Source organism: Vigna umbellata, chromosome 1 (genome assembly GCF_029865625.1).
Source record: "Vigna umbellata cultivar VRB3 chromosome 1, Vumbellata_1.0, whole genome shotgun sequence".
Lineage (NCBI taxonomy): Eukaryota > Viridiplantae > Streptophyta > Magnoliopsida > Fabales > Fabaceae > Vigna > Vigna umbellata.
The window spans coordinates 71,168,174-71,192,586 of NC_142165.1; the positions used below are offsets into that span (position 1 = coordinate 71,168,174).

Sequence of the window (24,413 nt, forward strand, 5' to 3'; positions counted from 1 at the left end):
ATTAAACGACATATTTTCCTCTCCATTTGAATTATTATCATATGCCTTTACATGGTGTAGTATATAAGAATTCATCCGTGAAGTAAAATATGTAGGTCATCCATATTGTCAATAGTGTAATGGTCACTTTCACATGTAGCATACTATTCGCTGCTTTATAAGGGTTTTCGTATAGTTCCAAATGTGGATCCCCCAATCCAAGGTGTCTTTCTACTTGTCAATTTATTAAGACATGCTTATTAATTAAAGCTGGTTGCTGCTTCCATCAATCAATTAATGCACTAATATTTCATTACCTGCTACACCGACACCGTGGGATGGGATCCATCCAACTTATTTTATTTTTATAATAATATTTTTATATTAATATTTCTACATTTCTTATCATGTTATTATTCATTTTATTTCACATTTTTCTTAATTTGAAAAAAACGTGAATAAAAATAGAATTTATCTTCAAATTATATGCTAATTTGAACCCCAACAGAACAGGTTATATATATATATGGAAATCAAATAAACAATTCTGATGGTAATCGTCCGCACGTACAGTTAATAAATATATTTTTTACTCCAAGTTGGGGGCAAAAAGTTTTGGATATTAAATAAAAACTTGCTTTTTCATTATAGGATTAATGGGACAGATATTAGGACAGACACTGGGTTGGAAGGACAATAATGCTAATATAAATTTGATCAACAGACACAACTGGTCTCTTCCTAATTATTTTTATAAAAGAAACGCACATAAGCCAAGTTTGTATGCATGTACAGCTAACAAACCCCAGCATTGGATCGACCACAAAAGAGGATACTTAAAGCTCTATTTGTTTTACCTCACAGAATAGTATTTTCTTCCCCCGTATTAGTTTATTGATAACAGTGATGGTTAATGGGTTTAGGGGCTGGATGAGCATTTTGTTCATACGAATAAATGGTGGCTAAAATTAATAAATATCCGGAGATTGGGGCATGAGGGCATACGTGACGCCATCCCATTGGGCATAAAAAGTTAAGAATTAAATGAAAATTTTGGAATTTTGTCCTGCCATTTGGTTCCCACCAATATCCTCAATGATGAGGACCAAATGTTAGTACACATGGGAGTTTGGGCTACTTGATGGATTCACGAATTTGTATTGCCTATAATTCAGTTATTATTATGGCATGTATGACCGTAGTAATTATATGATTCACTAAATGGTTTGTAAGCAGGAATTTGCAAAACCTATTAGAGGGTGCCATGTGCACTCACATAGCAAAGGGGACCAAGCAGGCACTAAGCTCTGCCTTTATTTTTGTCTTAAATTTGTATGCTAATCCACGAAGGTTCCTTTACATTTCTTTGCTTTCCTTATCTTGCACTAAAGAATAAGCTTTCCTTTATTTGTAAACAAAATAACCTTTAAAGCGTGAGGAGTGAGGAATCCTAAGTATATAACCAAAAAGCCAAAGATACTTTTCCCTCGCAATAAAATGGTAGGGCTTTCGGGGCGTTTTCTGTGGGATGTAGAATCTACCTCTTTATCCTCTCTTTTTGTAAGGGAATTTGGAATTTCCCACTTTTGGTGTGCATATGACAAGGATAGAGAGAAGAACACCAGTTATTTGTTTGGCTGTGAAATTTATCATTTTCTCGTGGACCTCCTCCCAAAAGTTTCATCTCGGTCCCTCCATCGGTTAAGCCTTCAAAAGTGAGAATCATAATTCTCAGATATATATGGTTTCTCAGGATTTGATGCTGAATACAAGACACAGCACTACTCTCGAGTCCTTGAGGCACTCATTGTCCCCATTCTAATTCACATTTTTTATGGAAAGAATAAGAGACAGATAATAAAAGAAAAGCAACCAACAAAAAGTAACAAAAAGTCAGGCTCAGACAATAAAAATCATGCCATCTAAACTTCATATTTATACGTAAATACGCCTCTATTTTGTCTCTCCAATAATCAATATCAATCATTGCTTTCGTTCTTCCTAATTAAATTAACTCATACCACTCATAATTAACAACTCTCGCATGCACACCTACAATCATATTCATCCATGTCTGTCCCCTTTACTGATCATTTTCAAAAACCAAAAAACCCCCACAGATGGAATCAAACACCTGTTACCTATAATGTAGCTACCACACTGTTGTTTGCAGATCACAAGAGCACTCACATTTTTTTCCTTAAAACTTTAGTTACTGTTCCAGCTTTTGGTCATCAACTTACACGCATTTGTCTCTTTGAAAAGCACAAAGAAAAAAGATGAGTAGTTATGGGGTAGATATATATGAACTAGTCTCGAGGGGGAGCGTCTTGTAACGTGGATGTCCTGCTGTTCTTTATTCATGCTTTGTGATAGTGCCGACCATGGACCTCTATAGTGACAGAGTGGAGACAAAAGAGTCGTCTGCTTAATCATCAAAACCCTATACAGCAACCATGTCCATCTATCACCCTCACCCCACCACCCCTTCAACCTTATAACTTTGCTCACTCAATTTCCCTCATACACTACACCCATAGATATTTTATATTCCAATCTAAACAACCCTCTCTCTTGTCTTAGTCATTAAAAGATGCACCAAGCAGTCTTTATGTGAAAGTAGCTACCATGCATGTCTCAAAAACTCATCACCTTATTTCACATTCACACAATCTCTATACCATTTCCTCATTCACTTATGAAAAGTGATTGGGTAAGATTTGGTTTCGATGCAAGAAAGTTTAAAGTTTAGGTAAATTTAAGCGGTACAAGTTTTACTTTGTGAAGGTGCTTGCACGTATAGATATGAAAAAACAGGAAAAGATAGAATAGACAGAAGAAGGAGGGGAAGCTGTTTAGCCGAAAGCTTGTTCCAAAATTATGAAGGAATAAAGTGTGAAGTAAAAGAGAAGAGTTAAGACACTAGTACGGCGAAAAATACATATAGGTAATTAATTACTTAACATTGATTAGTGAATGTTGACGAAGGAGATAAGGATCATTACTTTGTTATCTTGCTTCTTTTGGTCATTCATTAATAATAGTGATTATTGTCCTTTCTTAAAGGAGCAAAGACGAATTGAAACTCTCTTCACTTTCTCTCACGCTCTTTCTGATTACTACAATGCTTAGGCAAATGGAACGTGAAAGCATCAAATCAGGATTTCATTGACCTTCATTGGCAATTAATTACAAGAACGTGGGGCAAACAAAAAACAGTAACAGAAACTATGTAAAGTGCTTTCACATCAACATCACAAAAGAACACAAGCTCCTTCCCACTAACGAAAAAAATAAAAAACCTAACCTCGAGCATTGAACATATATATATGTCTTCATACATTGCTGGTCCATGTTTCTACCTAATAAAGCCTTCTTTACAATCAAATTTCAAATTGTTTGACCCATCAGAATTTGAACATCTTAATGAATAGGGTTTTGATAACCTGTCTTCTCACCAGTTGAGGAGTTTAAAATGGTATCAAGACTTTTTTAACACATTATATATAGATGCGTGTTAATGGTGCTTTTCGATAAAACTTTCTGTTTTCGTCTTCTTAACACTTTTAGAACGCTGGTTTACATTTTTCGTGATGAATATAATTTATTCGATCAAATCCTACCCAATGAAAATGTAGTTTTACTAACATTAAGCCAAAAGAATGAATTTTTATGCTTCTATGAAGCTGGAAATGAACTTAGAAAATCATACATGATAAACCATTTTCATGAATTTAAGTAAACTTTACAACTCTTTGGAGAGTTTTTGAGTTAACCCAGAATGACAATATACAAAATCCCTATTTTGCAATCGGAAAAAAAGGGTGTTTGGAAAGAAAGAAAAAGAAATGTTTGGTTTAAAATAACATGCAAAGTACTTATTGGGGAAAAGTTATGTGCTTTGGCTCGGTTTTTGATTCTGTCGATTGTAGCACACTGTTCACATTACTTAATTTTTGTAGGGAGGTTGGAGCTTGGGATTGTTATTTTGGAAACTTGAAGAAAAGGTGGTGTAGTAGTGGTTATCTTCATTGGGTTTTGAAACAAACTGAATGATTGGCTTAATGTTTATTGATATTGTGATACATAAGAGGATGAGTTTTATAGAATATGTGTAAAGGAAAAGAAAGCGAGAATCACATTCTGTCATGTTCGACTGCAACATTCCCTTTCCTGATTCTTTTTGGTCGGAACTGACAACAAGATTACGTTCCAGATTTTCATCTAATGCAAGATTAAGCGTTGCTTTTCGCGCAAAAAAACTGCTTCCTATTACTTTTCAATTTGTGTTTAAGCATGTTCAATGCGAACCGGGGCCACCAACCCACAAAGGATAGTATGGGAAATGTGTCTAATTTTTGTTCGGCTCATTCTTCCTGCACCTCCATAATTTTATTCTCTACACCCATACTCTTCAAAATTTCAATTTTAACCTCTTCATTTTTATTTTTAGTTCTCAAATACACAAAATTTGAAAATGTTTCAGGGTGCACAAAATATAAATTTTGTTTCCAATCTTATCATCTAAAATGTATTTTTTGTTTATTTTTTATTTCGAAATACAAAATTTATATTTCGAATTTTGCATTCCAAAATATAAAATAAAAAATACATTTAGAATGTACAATTCAAAAAATTTTGTTTTTGCATTCCTGAATATATAATAAAAATGTATCGAATGTATGATTTAGAAGGTAGTTTTTAAATAGGAAGAAGGTGAATAGTGAGGAAGAAGAAGGTGATGAGTGGGGAAAAGGAGTGCATAAATGGAGGAAGAAGGTGAAGCATGAGGGAGAAGGGAGCAACATTGGAGGAAGAAGATGATAAAAGGAAATAGGTCAATTCATAATTCTATGAAGATGGTAGTTAAAATGTATGGAGGTGCTAAAAGAAGCTAAGATGCTGCCTTTTTCTTTTCTTTTCATTTATGATGTGCTATGAACCTGAGTCTGGCCCATTCAGAAATTTTTAATTGGGCCAATGCTTAATAGGAGAAAAAAAGGATTCATCCTATGTATTACACATTCACATTGAACACTTTTAGCCAGTATTTGGATAAGAGTTTTGAAATTTGCGAGGAATTTAAAATGTATGAGAACTTTAATAGATAAAATAATTTTATTTTCATGAAGTGCTTCATTTTAACCACCTTATAAAAATTTAATCTTTTTATATTTACTTAAAATTGAATCCCTTTCTCAAAATTTCCAATCCATACATTATATTTTTGTATCACAGTTTTGAGACAATATTGAAAAAAGGGACGGTGCTAGATGACTGAATTTCGATTTAAAATGTTCATAAATTGCAAGTGTCTGTGCTACTTTTTTGTAAGAAATTATGGTTGTATATTATATGGGAGCTTCCTTCCTTTATCTCCAATTTTTGTTCCTGAACCTCCAAAATTTCCTTGATGTCAAATATTAAATTAACTACATAAGTAGCAGTTATTATTTATCAAACATATTTACGGTAAAAGGTACTATATTTATTGATCCCGAAGTTATTTTCACATTAAACGATTTGTCGTTTCTTTCTTCTTTTCCTTAAAATAATTTTCTTTTTGAAATTTTCTTCATTTTCATTTTAAACAGGAAGGTACATGTATTAACTTCGAACTTCCTCACTTAAACTTTTGTTTTGTAAATGCAAATTTATTTTTTATTTTTATTATATTTTAAATTTGTCAGATTTTAAAATTTGTTTTTCTAAAACTATTCACCAAATTTTGAAAGTAGTTGGTGAATAATTTTAATAATAATCAAATTTCAAAATCTACTTTAGAGAAACATCAAATTTTGAAATTCGATTTAAGGAGGTATCAAATTTCTAAATATGATTAAGTAACTCATCGAATTTAAGAATACAACGGATATCTAGTTTAGAGAAACATCAGATTTTGAAATCTACTTTAGGGAAGCACCAATTCAAAATTTGATTGAGTAACTCACTAGATTTAAGAACGCATCATATTTTAAAATTCGGTTTACAAACTCATCAAATTTCGAAATTCAATTTACGAACTCATCAAATTTCAAAATCTAGTTAAGGTTACTACCAGATTTCAAAATCTGCTTCAGGATAGTTCTAGATTTCAAAATCTGGTTAAGCATTCTCTTGGATTTCAAAATCCGGTTAAGCATTCTTTCGATTTTCAAAATATGGTATTTTTTTTATTTATTTTTAATTCTTTTAAAATTTATTTTTGCTTACTTAAAGAGTTGAGAAAGAAAGTGAAATTTTATTATTACTGTTCACTTAAACCCTAATACACATACTATCATATTTATAAGGGATAACAATTCAACATAAGAAGGAAGAATAGAAGACTTCTAAAAAAGCCCATTAGAAAATACATTACATTTCAACATTCCCCTCAAGCTAGAGCATATAGATCATATGCACCAAGATTGGAACATATAAATTGAATTCTAGGCCCCCTTAGAGATTTGGTCAGAATGTCTCCGAGTTCATTAAAGTTGACAAACTCAGTAACAAGTTCCTTGAACAACAACTTCTCTATAATAAAATGACAGACAATTTTTATGTGCTTTGTTCTCTAATGAAACACAGGATTAGAGGCAATATGAAGGGCTACTTGGTTGTCACTCTATAGTTTCAACTACTCAATTTCACAAAAATTTCAATTCTTGAAGAAGTTGTCTGATCCACACAAGTTCGCATGTAGTTAAAGTCATAGATTGGTATTCAACTTCAATACTAGATCGAGCAACAACACTATATTTCTTACTTTTCTAAGATACAAGGTTCCCTCCAAGTAAAATACAACATTCTGTAGTAGATATTCAATCAATTGGACAACCAACCCAATATGTATCACAATATCCTTCGATTCAGGTGCTTTCCTTTTTCTCATACAATAATCTTTGTCCTTGGTTTCCTTTTACGTATCTGAGAATGCCAATCACTGCATTCCAATGGTCAACATGTAGATTTTGCATAAATTGACTCAACTCCCATTGGATAAGAAAGATCAGGTCTTTTTATGGTAAGATAGATGAGTTTTTCAAACAACCTTCTATGTCTCTCTAGGTCTGAGTTTTTCTTGATCTCTCATTAACTTTTTCTGATGGAGGAGGATGTGAGTCTCGAGGATCTTCAGTGTTCTACATTTGAGATTGTCTTCGATGCTGATATGTGAGAAGAGGTGAAGGAACAATGTCATCCGCATTTTGAGTTTGAGGTACACAAACAGGAATAACCAACAGATCACATGATGGTAGGAAACTTTTGTTGAATAGATGAACAATCCTCCATGGAAGACAAGATAAAAGGTGTATCCTCAAAGAATGTGACATCAGCAGAAATATAATATCTCGTGGTGGAGGGAGAATAACACTTATACTCTTTCTGAAGACGAGAGTATCCTAAGAAAACACACTTAATAGCTTTTGGAGAGAGTTTATCAAGACCTGAAGATGGACAAAACACATATACCCAAATACACGTGGGGAGACATGATATAGAGCGTCGTTTTGGAAAAATGATAGAGTGAGGAATTTTATTCTCAAGAGAGGAAGAAGGAATCCTATTGATTAGAAAACAGGTAGGGAGGGCTGCATCGCCCCAATGATGCAAAGGAATATTAATATTCAACATTAGGAGCGTACAATTTCAATGAGATGTCTATTCTTTCTCTCTAAAATACCATTTAGTTGTGGAGTGTGAGGACATGTTGATTGATGTAAAATTCCTTGGAAGTATAAGAATGAAGAATACGCTACAGAAAAATATTCCCTAACATTATCATTGCAGAGATTTTAATTGTCTTCCCAAATTGGTTCTTAATTTCATTAAAAAAGGACATAAATATGATAAAAGTTCATATATCTTTTTTATTAAATAAACCTAAGTACATCGAGAAAATTCATCAACGAAGGTTAAAAATAATTAAAATCAAACGAAGTAACACAACTTGGTACCCAAATTTCATAGGGAATAGTTGAGAAAGGAAAATTACATCGCGTCTCAAACCTTTTGGGCTAAGAAGATCTAACATGTTTTCTTGACTGACAAGACTCACAATCTAGGACTTGAATGTTCTTGAGACTCATAACCATCATCTTCAATTTGGACAAACTTGGATGGCCCAAACGATCATGCAAAATTTTCGGGGATGAAGTTGTAAAATAAGAAACTAAAAAGCTATGTTTTAAGAAATAAAGTCCTCGATACTCATGTCCTTCTCCAATCAGACGACCCGTACCATGTTTCTGTATAACAAAGGAATTAGCAATAAAGGTTACAGAACAATTTAAGGAACGAGTCAATTGACTCAAAAAGATTAAATTATAAGGACAATGAGAAATATACAAAACAAAATATAAATTTAGTGAAGAAGATAAGGAAACTATGCCAATCCCTGAGATGCCACTTTTGATCCATTGGCAACAGTAATAAAATGAGGGACTTTCAGAAAGGACATGGAAGAAAATGAAGAAATGTTACCAGAGATATGGTTTGAGGCACCTGAGTCAAGGATCCATGGATTATGACCTTCCACAGATTGAGATATGCAATTAGTTGACACATTGGACATGGAGGAGGATTGACTAGGATTAGAAGATTTTTCAAACTTGTACCTAAAAAATTCTTAGTTCTCTTCATTTGAAATTATGGATTCTAGATCATCAGATTTAGAAACATGAGCATCTTTGTTAGAATATCCATGTAAGGCGTAACATTTGTCTCGAGTATGACCTATTTTCTTAAAATATGTGCATTGAGGACGCATATTACAACCACCATGTTCTCCTCGGTTGCTTTTGCCTCCTCTTCTTCCTTGTGGTGCTACCATAGCTGATGTTTCAATATCATCAATTGAATTTTCGTCTTTAACGATTGAAAGTACCTGAAGAAGTCGAGTAACTAGGTTGTCCATTGATGGGACTTGATCACCAACTAACATTTGATCACGAACATGATCAAAATCTAAGTGTAGACTTTTTAAAATTAAGACCATGTAAAACTTATCAAGCTTCTTGTTTATGTCTTCTAAATAATCAGCCACAAAGAAAATTTTCAATTCCTTTATGCCAGGACGAGCCTTTCCTATGTGAGCGACCATATCATGATTGACTTGTTTGAGGAAAGTCACTCTCTGAGTTGCATCAAAGAGACGTTGCACATCATTGCAAAGATATCATGTGCTCTTTCCCAAATGGAGGAGCACATTTTCTAAGGTCGCAAAATTTATAAGATCTCTTGTTCGACAGATTGCCATAGGACAACGTATAATTCAAAATTAAGCTTCTACGATTAAGATTTCTCATCCGGTACAATGAAAATATCTTGTTCAAGATGATCATGGTATCCTTGACCAAGAAACCATAAATCCACGGAAGAAGACCCAGATATATAGTTTTTCCAATTGAGTTTTACAGAAGTAATGGTAGGTGTAGCAGATAGAGAAGGTGTTCCAAAACTATAAGCCATTCTAAGGCCAAACAGAAAAGGGAAACACTGATTTTGAGGGTAGAAACCCTAGATCAGAGCTACTATCAACGAAACAACAAAATAGTGATCGCAACACACTCAAGAGACTTAGGCGAAATGATCGGTAGTGGTGCGGTGATGTTCCGGCACGAGGAAGGCAACACACGAAGCCCATGTGCCCTAGGCTGGCCGGAAAGAAGCGGCATGTGACGGCGCATCGGGAATAGAATGAAGCAACAACCACTAGGGATGGGTTGAGCTCATTGAGGCGCACCTAACCTTAGACTTCGCTGGAGAAAAACTGCGGCGACGACGGACAACAGCAGCGACGACGTACAATGACGATGATCAGTGATGGTCGAGGCTGGCTCTGGATACCAACTTAAAGAGTTGAGAGAGAAACTGAAATTTTATTATTACTGTTCACTTAAACCATAATACACATAATATCCTATTTATAAAGGATAATAGTTCAACACAAGAAGGAAAAATAAAAAGCTTCTAAAAAAGCCCACCAGAAAATACATTACATTTCAACATGCTTATTTTCTTTACTTTTTATAATTTTTTTTTGCTTGTTTTTATTTATGAATTTGTTGATATTTAGTTATTATTATTGAATAAGGGAGACATTATATGTTGATGTCATGTTGTTGATGCTTAAAGTTTTCATATTTAAGATGAAAAATTGTCTTTTATATTTTATGTAATCACAAGTCAATTTTAGCTTCATATCAAATTTATCTTGAGTCAACCTTTAGAGGTGGTGTTGATTGCCCTCATCATGTTTGTAATTCATGGCATTTATTATTTGAATATGACAATGACTCTTGGATCATTCCATAGAAATACTATGTAAAGGCATGGATAAACTAAGTATTGCATCTAGGAAACATAACATCATACAAGTATGTTTGGATATTATTTTATTGAGTTATTTTAGTTAGACTTTTTATGATATTGTTGATGTCATTTGTATCAGGTTGAGTATGTTCACTATAGTCTAAAGAAAGTCTTGGAAAGTTGTAGGAGAGATTTATGCTCATGTTGGGATACAATTTATAACATCATCATTCTACAACATAATGAAATAAAGGCAAGATGACATGCTCCAAAATTTTTTAATGTTTTTCATGGGAGACCAACTTTATTTCTTCTCAATCCTACACATAATAATTGCATATAAAATTTAAACAAGTCATCAACCATAAAAAAAATATTACAAACTTGACATTCCCACAATGCAAATGCAACATGATCAACCTAGCTCTTCAACAAAGAAGTGTGGTATGAACCTTTAGGATATCTAACCACTTCAACTTATTGGTGAACAAGATCCCCGTATTGTTTAATGACATCTTCTTCTTATTCATCAAGATCACGACCAACTAATGTTGCAACTTCTCTAGTTTAACCATCACAACCCATTCTACAAGCAGATATCGTAGGCCTCCTCCTAACTTCATCCTATTCAAAACTCTCAGTTTGGTATGTTGACACACTGTGTGTTTTTACCATTTCTATAACAAATAAATTCAAACAAACATTAAAAACAAAACACCTAACAAACAACTAAATTTGAAAAGAATAGATAAATAAAATAAGAACACAAAAAATAAATAACATTAAAAAAACTAACAAAACCACAAGCCCTTAAAAATAAATTAAAAATATTAAAAAGATTAAATATATATATATATATATATATATATATATATATATATACCAGATTTCTAAATTCGTAGACTACTTAACTGAATTTTGAAATCTGGTAAAGTATCAAAATCCAGTAAACTAGCTAACCAAATTTCAACATTTGTTACTTTTCCCAAATCCGTAACATTCCTTATATCAAATTTTGAAATCCGATACCGAAAAAATAGTGTTTTTTTCATAACAAGTTTTCTAAATCTAATACCTATAGCCTAAATTTAGTTTTATTCCCTAATCACCTATGAATTTCGATATGTGGTGAAAATATCACATAATATTATCACAAATAAACAATAAATAAAATTTAATAAAAAATTACTTACGTGGTTGAACTTTTGGCATGAAAATGAAAGGGAAAAAGAACTTGGAGTGTGTGAGATGAATGAGAGAGTGAAAAAACGAGTATTGTGAAAGTGAAAAATGATAAGAGTATTTGTTTTCAAATGTTGATGGGGAAAACGAGAATAGTGAAAGAGAAATTAGGAGTGTTCTGTTATGGGACACGAAGGTCAGGTGAGTGTTATAAGAAAGTATATATAGAAGAGAGAAATTAAATTTTAGGTTTTAAACCTAGACAAAAATCAAAGGGTAATTAAGGGTTTTAGAAAATTTTGGGTAAAGGAAGAAATATTGGAGGTGATGGAGGAAAGTCCTTTAGATTTCGTTCTTGGTGTTTTAAATATTATGATTAGTTCACGAGGGTTACTCCCTCCACCACCACAGGTTGCTCCCTACACCTCTCCATTCCCATTTTGTCTTGCAGTCAACATCTCTTTGGCCTTCAACAGATCTTGACATCCGTTGACGTAAATCAAGATCCGTTGAACAACGCATCTCCCAGTGTTCAAGCCTTTCAACGATTTGTTTTATTTTTTAACAATTTTTTATACATAAAAAATATTACAAAAATTATTAAATTATGTAAAATCTACACAAATAAATATTTACAATGTTCAGAAATTAAAATCTACGAAAAAAAATAAAAGAGTTGAAACGCGAAGACTTAAACGGATCTCAAGATCCATTGAAGGCTGAACGGATTTCCCACATTCATTCAAGTCGTCGCGTTTTTCTTCTTCTTCCTCTTACACATCACACCACATACATTCATTTACATAGCACATACAGAAAAAGAACGAAAGGAAGGAAGCTTTAACAACAAAAATGTGCAAGGGAAGAAGAAACGAAGAGAAAAAGGGAGGGAGTGAGGGCTCTCTGTAAGCGAAGAAGAGAGGAAGAGAGAGAGTGAGGGGGTGAGGTTTGTGCGAAATCAGAGAAATAGAAAAGTGAGGGGGGTGGGAGCCCTGTGTGCAAAGAAAAGAGGAAGAGAGAAAGTGAAATGGTGAGATTTGTGTATAATAAGAGAAAGAGAAAAGTGAGGAGGGTGAGGGCTGTGAAATTAGGATTTTGAAAAAGATAAATATAGCTAAATAGTAAAATTAAAAAAATTTAACCTAGGATATTTTTGGAATAAGAAAAGATCTAAGGAGGTGTAGGGAGGAATTGGAGTAATGAAGGGAGTAACTCTCATAGTTCATGTTAATAAGCCCACAAGTACTTTTTCTTAAAGCCCAATATTACAATGGTTATGGATTTTTTGAAGGGTCATATTTGGCTTGAGAAGTTCAAAAACCAGATTTTAATGTTTTACTCAAAACTATAATATTGACTCTGGAAAACAAAACTTGCATCTCTATATATTTTCCTACCCTCATATAAAAAAATTATCGTTTTTTATGTTTTTGAATTGTACAATCCAAAAATCAAAAATGATTTTTCAAGTAATTTATAAATTAAAAATAACTTTCAAATTTTACAATTTAAAAATATTTTTTGAAAAAGCGTTTTTCATATAACCTGAAAATTATTATTTTTCTTAATTTATCCAATTTTTTAAGGTTATCTTTTACTTCAAAATTACCTAATTTGAGAAGGATAAAATGTTTTTTTATATTAATAAAAGAAGCTACCGAAAAATAAAAAGGAGTCTTATAGTTTTTATTTGGATATTGCTTTCTGCACTCCAACAATTATTAACTGCACTCCACAATACAGGAAAAATACTCAAACATCCTTCAACATTGTACCACATCACACCACCACTGTTACCGCTTCACTATTGTCATCGTCGCACAGTTGTTGCACAGGCAGAGACAGAAAATGAAAAGAAAAAAAATTGTCGTGGAAAGTATATTTCAAAATTTATTTCATGTATTTTGAAAAACTCATTTCGGATCTTATGAGTTTCAGATATTTTTTTTCAAAAAATCCAATTCCTAAAAGTTTATTCCAAAACACATTTCAAAAGTTTGAGAAATCTTATTCCCAAAACTATATTTTGGAATATTATTCCAGAAATTTTTAAAAGCTTTTCCCCGAAAAAAGCTTCTGTAATCTGGAAGCCACTTTTTCAGACGACAAAATGGTTATTTTGTAAGTTCAAGTGGGTATGTGAAGAAATTGTTGGGGTGCAGGAGGTAAAACCCATCCTACTATTTTGTAGGCCCAGTAGTGAATGGAAGAGGGGGTGTTACTCCCTCCACCCCCACCGAATACTCTCTGCACCTCCCTAAAATTTAAATTTTTTTTGTAATGTCAAAAGTAGCCTTTTTACCTTATTTATTTACTTTTTCTTTTTCTTTCTCTTTCTAAAACCTAATTCCTTACTCATTTTCACTTTTTCTCCACCCTCCAAATTCCACATCCGTCTTCTTCCCACCTTCCCACACCCTGAGATCCGTTTGCTTCCAACCCACATCCGTTTCTTTGAACCCCCTAAGTCCCACTTTCTCTCGTTCTCTTGTTGGTGGTCAGGTAGTTGTTCGTGGTGCGGCGCTGCGACAGTGTGTGTGGTGGTCCATCAGCGTTGCGGAGGTGCGGCGGTCTGCGGTGGTCATTTGGTGCTTCCTTCTTGTGCAGGTCTACGAGAGGTTAGTTTGTTGTTTAATCATAGATAGATTTATGAATTTTTGCTGATTATTGTCGTGCTGTTGTGTTTGGTGGTGGTTTTTGTTTCTGTGTGCAGAAGAAGAAATAACCACGCAGGCCATGAACGGATGTCGTATATCCGTTTGGTCCTGAAGCGGAGGTCGATATCCGTCGACGAATTATCACATTCGTTGAATAATTACAATAACTTCGCGCACCAGGGACGAAGCTTTCCTCTGCTGCCTCCAGCAACCACTACCACAAAAAATGACCTCTACCACCACTGGTTCCTTGCACCACTTGCAATCTCCCGCCAAGCAAAGCCTACCACTTCACACGAGCACTACACACTCTCAGAACAATGAAATAGAGGAAGAAGAAAGAAAGGGATAACTGAGACGTAGCTGATTTCCGTGTTCAACTTTTGTGGGGGTGCATTGTTATAAAAGTGGGACCATTGTAATTAATGAAGTAGGTTAATGTTGTTGGCCAAAATTTATTGTACAGTAAATAAGGGCAAATTTGTCATGGGGAGGTACAGGGAATATTCGGTGGTGGTGGTGGGAGCAACACTCTGGAAGAGGGGACCAATATATCATGTCTAATAGTGTTTCACCCTGCACCTCTAAGCATTTCACCCTGCACCTCCAATTTCCTAAAATGTCTCTAATTAATAAGTAATTTAAAAGTTTAACTTTTTGATTAGCTCCAATTTCCTAAAATGTCCCTAATTAATAAGTAATTTAAAAGTTTGATTTTTTGATTAGTGAGAATTTATGTGCACCATTAACTCCATCTCCATTTTCCTCCAATCACAAAACATGCATTCCTGCTGCACCACCTGTGCATCCCTTCACTCCTGCACCCGCTACACCCATGCACCCTTGCATCCCTTGCATCCCATTTCATCTTTATAAAAAAACACCAGTCATGCACCTTTGAACTACTGCTCTTTCATAATATTTTTCCTTGAGCTTTTACTTTGCAACTTGTGTTTGTGAGTGAGTGTTGTCTAGAAGGATTGTTCGAGTGCAGCTTAAAGTGGTTTACTTGTTGTGGTGGTACACTTGCAGCGTGTTAGTTCATTTTTGTTTGTGTTCCTGCTGAAGAGAGGTTAATATTGTTTTTTAATCTGTGTGCATATACTTGTTGGTTGCATATGGAGAGGTATTTTATTTTTGTTAATTTGGTTGCATGGAAAAACCGAAATTCAACTTATCAATTGTGGAGAGCCGATGTAGGGGTGTCAGATGTGGACATCCGATTAGGAAGCTTCGGATTTAGATATCCGACTTTTATTATATTCGTGGCTCCAAACATTATATACTTGTTATATTAGTTTTAATACTTCTTATATTAGTTTAATATTTTTTTTATAAATTTATAATGTATTATATAATTTCTAATTAATATAAAATAATTTCATGAATGTATTAAAATAAATAAAACTAATTTTCAATAAAAACAACTGAAAATGAAAGTATGGATATGATTATCCGAAAGCACCATAATCGGACTGGATATTCGATTATAACCTATTCGAACGTGGAAATCCGACTACTATTTACTAATTTATATAAAAATATTATTAGTTATTTAATTATTTTATTAGTTTGTAATTATTTTTAAAATTATGTACTAAGTTTATAATGTAATTATATAACTTTTAATTAATGTAAAATAATTTCAATAAATTTATTAAAATTAATAAAATTTATTTTGAAGAAAGATAACCTTAATACCTATCCGATATAAAATACCGAATTTACAGAAATAGGATGTAGAGATCCGATAGTGAAGATATCATAATCTTAATATATGTTATATATAAAACTTTAATTATATTACTGTTTTAATTATTTTATTAGTATTTTATTAGTTTATAATTATTTTTGCATGTTGTTTTTAATAATATTATTTAACTAGGTTTGTTGTATAAAAAATTTCATAAAACTAGTTAACTTCATTTCTATAATTATTAATTTTTGTTAATATAAAAAATGCATTTTAAATATTTAATTTTTATAAATTTTTGGATAAAAAAATGTATATGAAATTTTTTAATAAAGTTTTATATAGTTTTAAGTTTATTTAATTTGGTGTTCTGTTTTAAGTTGATTATATCGTTAATAAATTTATAATTGTGTAATGTATTGTGTTAGTTTTTTATTTTATAATATAAATTTTAAATTTTTTGTATTATTTTTTTATTTTGTTATAGGTGATTATAGTCTAAATGGACGAATATCTATGGAATGAATTCTGAAATAAATTCTAGCATGTTATTAGAATTTTCGTCCTTTATAAATGAGGTTGGTGAAGGAGATCTGACGAATCATTTCACAACAAATGAAAATTTTTTCTCTCATAAAAACTTCATTGAATGGGTAAGAGAGATTGCATATGATCTAGGATTTGTTGTGGTGACTATAAGATCTGATAAAGCTACCCGTCAACGTGGGAGCAAGACGTTTGTGTTGCTAGGATGTGAAAGAAGCGGAAAATATAGAAAATACAAACCCGATGTCCAACCTAGTACGTATGAGACTTGAAAATGTGATTTTCCTTTCCAATTAAGGGGCAAACCATCTGGTAATGGCGATGGATGGGTATTGCAAGTGATATGTGGATACCACAACCACGATTTAGCAAAAACTTTAGTGGGGCATCCTTATGCTGGTAGGTTAAATCCTACTTAACAAGCAGTACTTGTTGATATGACTAAAACCCAAGTAACACCGGCAAATATTTTGTTGACTCTGAAACAAAATAATGATCATAATGTAACTACAATAAAACAAGTTTACACAGCAAGATATACATACAAACGTTCATTGAGAGGGTCGAGAACTGAGCTGCAACAATTGATGATGATGTTGGATAGCGACAAGTACATACATTAGAGTAGATATGTTGAGGATTCTGAGGTTGTCAGTGATATATTTTGCATACATCCTGATGCAATTAAGTTATTGAATGCATTTAATGTTGTTTTGTTAATGGATTGAACTTATAAAACAAATAAATATCGGTTGTCGTTGTTAGAAATTGTTGGTATGATATCTACTGGGTTAACCTAGTGAGTCGCATTTGCATTCTTATCAAGTGAGCGTCAAAACAATTTCACTTAGGCTCTTCAAAAGCTTAGAGGTTTATTTTTGACATCTGAGGTCGATCCACAAGTCAATGTCAGCGATAGAGACTTGTTTTTGATGAATTCCATCGGCAATATGTTTCCTCAGTCATATCAGTTGTTATGTCGCTTCCATATTATTAAAAATGTCAAAGCGAAGTGCAAAATGTTAGTTGATTGTGTGGAAGCATGGGATGTCGTAATAGAAGCATGGGAGAACGTCATGGATTGTGATGATGAATCTATGTTTAGTGACTGTGTGAATTACCTAGAATACACATGTCGTTCATGGCCTTTATTCTTTGAATATGTGAATAATACTTGGATTATTTCATACAATACTTACTTTGTAAAGGCATGAACAAACAACGTTATGCATTTAGGGAATACAACAACAAACATGTATGCTTTAATGTTATATTAGTTTATTTTGTATTTGAATATTTGATAATATTGCTGATTTATTTTTGCCAGAGTTGAGTTTGCTCATTGGAACTTAAAGAAAGTATTCAGAAACAGTATGGGAGATCTTTGTTCTTGTTGGGCTGCCATTCATAATGTCATTATGTTGCAACATAATAAGATCAAAGCGTCGTTTGAAAGTAGTCTGAATCTTATGAGTGAAGGTTATAAAGGCATAAAATACAAAAGACTTGTTGGACGAGTATCCAGATATGCTTTGGAACTAATAGCTGAAGAATTAGAACGAGTAAATCTTATAGGTCTCAATAGGGGAAGATGTGGATGCATACTTAGACGGACGTACGATGTCCCATGTGCTTGTGAATTAGCACATTATGCCCCTGGTATGATTCCTTTGGGTGAATTTCATGTGATGTGGATAAGATTGTCTATTTCAGATATTGTATCGAATGAATCACAACCAGAGTTATCCATACAACGTGAGCTTGCTATGGTTGAAGAAAAATTTAAGGAGGTTGAGATTGGAGGTAAAGTGTCGATTAAACAAAAGTTACTTGACATTGTTTGTCCTGCAATGACATCTATCTTACCTTCATTGCATAAAGTTAAGACGAAGAATGCACAAAAGAAAAAACTTCAGAGAACAGAGAGGTCTACAAAGCGTGATCCCTCATATTTTGAGCATGTAGACACATTTCAATCAACAATTGAATCTTTGTTTGCGAAAAACAAATTTCAACTTGGGGATAAACCTATGCAACGAAGGAGAGTACCTATGATAAACCAATTTCGTCCTATTTGTCAACCATATATTCTTAATGTTGTTGATGTTGTTGCTGATGGTGGCTATAGATGTATTGTCGTGTCATTGGGGCTCGGGGAAGATTCTTGGCCCATTATACGAAATGATTTTTGTAAAAAATTAAGTCAGTGGCGTGATGAATATGTGACACTAGTGGGAGGTTATGATCGACTAGAAGAGCTAAGGAGGTCTTTGATGGTGGACCCACACTCAGCAGTACACGTTCCTATACTTGACAACTTATTTATTATTTGTTTTATTACTTTTATCATAACAATTTGTTTATTCCTTATAGGCTAAGGCAACCAAGTGGATGACTATACCAGACATTGAGTATGCAACTGCTAATTGCTATAACGTCATCCTAGTCTGTCTTTCATTTAGTCATAACTATACGATATTCCCACTACGTACCAGACCGCCTTCTAATGTAAGACAACATCACTTAGTATGTATATGACATGTTAATAGCAATCATTTCGTACAGGTAATGTTATTATTATTATGTTTAATTTCAAAATAAAATTTTTTACTAATAGGGAATTTACAAGTTGAACTAGAGATGGTTGTCCTTTGCCTATGATAGATGTGATATGCTCAAGTCATTGTTATCCAGAGGCACGAATATGGTCATATTCGTATACAAATAGGATGCAAGCTTTTTCAGAGTTGATGGGTGTTACTACCTCCTATGTTGACTTAGTAGATTCATGATGTAATGTTGTTTTAGTTCAAAATTGTAATGTAAAGAAACATTAAATATCATGCATATATAAAATTTAATGTTATTTTAGAGGAAAAAATAACATAAAAAATGAGTCCAAAATAATTATTTAATAGGATACAATAAAAGTATAAAAGCTAATTCAATTTGAAGTAGATCGTCTTCCACGAACATGTCTGTCAAGAACATGGCAGCTGTCCTGATCGGTGAATACTCTTCAACGGTTGCTTCAGCTAAATCCAGTAGCTCCCGTGCATGAGTGTATCCTACCGTCCCTTCGGGAATTTCCCTACAAGAGAGCATTTGTTGTAACCTTCTACCAAATGTTCTCACTACACCCTGCATTATAACGATGACACACAATTATATAAACAATTACAACAGAATTATATAACATAAACAATGTAAGTAAACATACCAGCAAACCAGACTGTGAAGCCGATCTACGACGTTGCGACACTTCATCAGGAATGTCACGTCAGAGTCTGGGAGCAAGACTCAGCCGGTCGTCATCAACAACATGAATAATGTAAGGATGAGATATCATCCTAAACCAAGGAAGGTAACCATCAAGACAATCATATGGGAATCTGCAGACGGACAAACCCATAACAACATGATCACGATAGTGCAACCAGACATCATCAGTTGCCAGTATGTCTGCATCTGCAACAACGGGTGGGTCTCGAGGGATGGACTGGTGAAATCCAAACTGCCTCAAAACACGCTGAGGCAAATGTCGGCACAACATCTCACCAATCCTGATCCAGCCCGAGAATATACAAATGTCATAAAAGGGACAAGTCTCCCGATGTGACTCATAAGGGTACCAGATGACTGAATCATATGTCAACGCATCCAAGTGTACCCTGACCTCTAAGAGAGTGGAACCTTGCCTCGGTGACTCCCACTTTGCAGCACGCGGTCTATCTTCCATGTACGAAGACACCATACACCTTCTTCCCAATGTAGGGAAGCGCTCATATATCCAACTCTAAAAAACAAAAAATTACAAATTATTTCATAATCGACATCGAAAAAATTCAACCAAATCAAATTGTAAACTAAATTTTTACCTGTAACAGAGTCAAATAACCTGTCATTTGTCTAATCGAAGCCAAGTTGGCATCTCCTAGCTGCTCATACATATATGCTAGTGCAGCAACGCCCCAAGCATATCGGCCACATGCGTGTACGTCTCTAAAGAGCAAAAGATAAGACACACGAATGAATGTGACAGTCTTATCAGCAAATATACTGCATCCAACTAGATGCAACAAGTATGCTCGGGCAGCGTACTCCCATTGCTACTGCTCACAGTGCTCAGCGTAGATGTCTCGAAGCCAGCTCAATATGACTTTCGCACCGTGAGCTTCTTGTAACTCAGCACCAGCTCTCCCGCCATCCACGCCTAAAAGCTCCACAATGGCGCGTCTACTTTCTTCAAAATTTACTTCCTCTATATGACATAACTAGTCTAAAACTGGGAGGTGCAACAACGATGACACATCATCTAAAGTCATGGTCATCTCACCCACGGGGAGATGGAAACTGTTGGTCTCGAAATGAAATATCTCTACAAATGCCAGCAGTAGACCCCTATCGACATAATCATATGACATGCCCACCAAAGACATCAGACCAGAACTATTAACGATGTCTCTAATGCCCTCGTGGCAAGATCCTAATTTGTTTAACTTCTTCCCAGGGGAGATCAACTTGATCTCCTCCCGTTCCTAAACAATAATATTTAATATAAAATTATTTCAACTAAACAATAATCATTACAATTAAAGTTTTGCACTTATCCGACCCTGCAATATCACATAAGCAACATGGTGAATGTAATGTGTCAATACTAAAGCGTCTAATTGACCTCTAGGAAATCCACCTTCAACAACATCCTCATGATCCTCCTCCTGCTCAATATCGTGCTCTTCAAATGCATGATTCTCAACTGCATCCTCGTGAAACCTCACATCTCCATGGTCCTCAACATGAATATCAGACTCAACTACTCCACGTCTTCTACGAGCAGAAGCAGTAGGTCTCCACCTCTCACCCTATGACAAACTCTTTCCGTGATGTGAAGAAGAACCTCCTCGAGTACGAGTCATGTCTATTCTAAATTTATTTATTAACAATATTATAATAATTAAAAAAATTACACTAGTAAAAAATATTATGTGACATCCCAAATATATAATAACAACAATCATATATTATAGGCGTGAACATCCAAATAAAGAGAACAGTTAGAGTATGACTTGCAATTAAGTACGGAATCATAGTCATCCAAATAAGAAGACAGAATTTTAAACTTAAACAATTTAGAGTATTCAACCCTTCAAGCATTCAAATAGGAAATTCCTAAGTAGACTGCACTGCAGCATCAGTGTCCTCTAGTTCTTGCTCCAAAGGTATCTCCTTAACAATTTCTGCTCCCATCCAAGTGGATGATCATCGCAAAAGCAAACATACAAAAGCAACACACAACAAAGAAGCAAGGGTGAGCTAGATAAACAAGCAATAATCATATAGTACAATCAATCGATGTCATCATGCTTAGTTACATATAAAAGAACAATTAAAGCATACCCTTTGAACCATGACTCAACCACTCACACGACTCATCCGGATTGGTATAACTTTCGAACTATTGGTCGTCTTTACACTTGCGTAGTTCAGCTGGCACTCCCCAACACTATGCAAGGTAAATCCCCCATCTGTCTATGTCTAAACTCTAAGACTATAGACGAGGACCTCCCTCTACTCTCACCACTTACACTGCTTTCCTCTATTTGAGCATGAACAGTGCTTCGAGTGTAGGGATAGACATACCAGTTCAAAGCTCCATACAGTTATACAGAACAACAACAACACCCCACACATCATTTTCAATCATCTTACCTTGAGATGTCCACTTCATACTTAATTACATCATTGCAATTTGCAGTCACATTATTTCAAGCCACACAATTCAAATATATGGACATACATACATCCTGGCAGTCAAACAACATCAAACAGCTCAAACAGATGTGGAAAAATATGATACTCACTGAACCAGGTCTCACAATGCACCAAGATGCAAGGCAAGACAGCAAAAATTCGCACAACGCACCACCCTTGGTGTGTTGAGCGAATTTTCCTGACGAGGAGAGTGTTTTTCAGCTAAAATTCGCATAGCGCACCACCCTTGATGCGCTGAGCGAATTTTCCTGACAGGGGGACAACTAAAATTTGCATAGCGCCCCAAATTTGCTATTCGAATTAATTTGGCTAATTTCCCAAGCTAGTAACAGTCGCAAAGCGACTACATTCGCTACACGACTTACCAAACAGATAACAACCCTCTCTAGTCTTTCACACAGCGCACCAACTCGCTGTGCGAATGCTCAAACAGAGAACACCTCTCTGTGAGGACTCGCTATGCGAAAACATTCGCTTAGCGAGTCTGCATAATCTGCAGAACGCAAATTTTGCAGAATTACCCACTCACCCACTCCTTACCACTTCTAGGCCTTTCTTCCAACTTTTAAGACTTCTAATTCATATTTTGTACCTAATTAAACTTGTCTAGATGATTATCAAGCGTTAATAACATGATTTTAAAGTGATCAATACCCAAGTTTTAACTTAAACTCCCATTTTTTTATTAACCCAAGAACCCAATTTCAATTCTACCATGTTGAACATGACTTTACTCAGTTTTATGATCCTAACCTGTTCTAATTTACTCATCCCAGCTAGCCAAACTACCCAATTGCACTCAGGACTACCTATGCTCAAATTCTCTATCTCAATTCCTTTCAAAAGACTCAAAACAGTACTTCCTTAACTATTTACCCTTCTAACGCGACTAACACATGATTTCCACCTCAACCACTCCTTACTAACCCAATTGGTCATCAGAGAAGAATCAAATGTCTGAACGCATCAGTCTCACCTTCGACGCCAACACATATGACTAGTCACAACTGACTGCACCAGGCCAGGGCTGCTCTATGATCAGGGATGTGCCAACTCAGGTTTTTAAGATTCTTCTATCCTACTAACACAGTACTCTCAACTAGTCCCAAGTTATTTATCTAAGTCATCCAAACTGTCCTATGGTACTCTAGACCCCAATTGCCCAATTTTGATACTCCACTTCCCTCACAGTAACCTAAAACGAGTACATGTATCCACTCACTATCCATTTTTAACTATTTCCCAAAGTTCTTACTCCAATCCAGAAATCCAATACAACCAACACATGCTCATCCAAGTCAAACAAGGTTCAGTACACCATGGATACACACTTTCACATATTTAACAGATTTCAAATCAACATGCTCACCATCAAAATACACTTAACAGTAAGACAAAAAAATACTAATTTATCAAACGTATACATCATACGTTTCAACAACACAACGAAGAATAAATAGCTAGCTCCCCTTACTTGGAAGTTGAGTAGTACAACTTGCTAGAATACTTTAAACAGGACCCCACACAGCGGAGAACCAAATAGGACCTACAGATCTCCGCATTGGTGACAACCAACAACTCTTAAAGCTAGAATAGGGCAAGGAATGAAAAGAAGAATACACAAGGCACATGCAAGAGCAAAATCGCATGCCCTAATTTCAAGAACAGTGGAGAAAAAGGGCAAAACCACTTACCCGCTATAGAACGTGAAACCAATCGGTTCAAGTCGAAGCTCTCGACTCCAAGAACGCAGAATTACCACCTAAATGACCATGCACCGGTTCAATTTCAAGATTTGGTAGAGAGAAGGCAGAGAAAGTTAGGACTGAAGTTTTAGAGAGAGGATATGGCTTTGAAGAAAATGTGCAAAGTTTAGTAAAGTTGATCTGGTTTATACCTTAATAAAATAAAGGAAAAGCCTCCCCTCTAATTTAATTTCTTTTCTTTCTTATTTAATATATGTCTCTATATTTATATATATAATTACATGTCCTTACATATTAAATCATTCAAAACAATTTATTTAAAATAAAATCAATTTAACTAATTCATTATAAAATTAAATAATATATTATTACAAACAAAATACCTTAAATCTCTAAAAAATTATAAATATTTCAAATAATTACAAGAAAGTAATTAAAACATTTTTAACTAACGGTAAAAATCTAATATTTCAGAAACAAAAAGTAACAAAAAAAATCTTCTAACTATAAAAAAAATTAATTCTTGATATAAATAAAAAATTAATTCAATTAAAAATATTTTATTAAAATAAAAAT

General features: G+C 34.2%; 1 protein-coding gene across 1 annotated transcript; it reads left to right on the forward strand.

Annotated features, from left to right (window-relative positions):
• The first annotated feature begins 16,671 nt into the window (after window positions 1–16,671).
• Window positions 16,672–18,751, forward strand: LOC148206200 (uncharacterized). The gene is made up of 3 exons (XM_088107203.1): window positions 16,672–16,685; window positions 17,684–18,622; window positions 18,730–18,751. The coding sequence occupies exons 1-3, from the start codon at window positions 16,672–16,674 to the stop codon at window positions 18,749–18,751; spliced, it is 975 nt and encodes a 324-aa protein (XP_087963329.1).
• Window positions 18,752–24,413: the final 5,662 nt, after the last annotated feature.

Coding starts and splice junctions, on each gene's coding strand:
- LOC148206200 (XM_088107203.1), top strand. Junction 18,623..18,729: donor CGACTAGAAGAGCTAAGGAG/GTCTTTGATGGT, acceptor TATTCCTTATAG/GCTAAGGCAACCAAGTGGAT.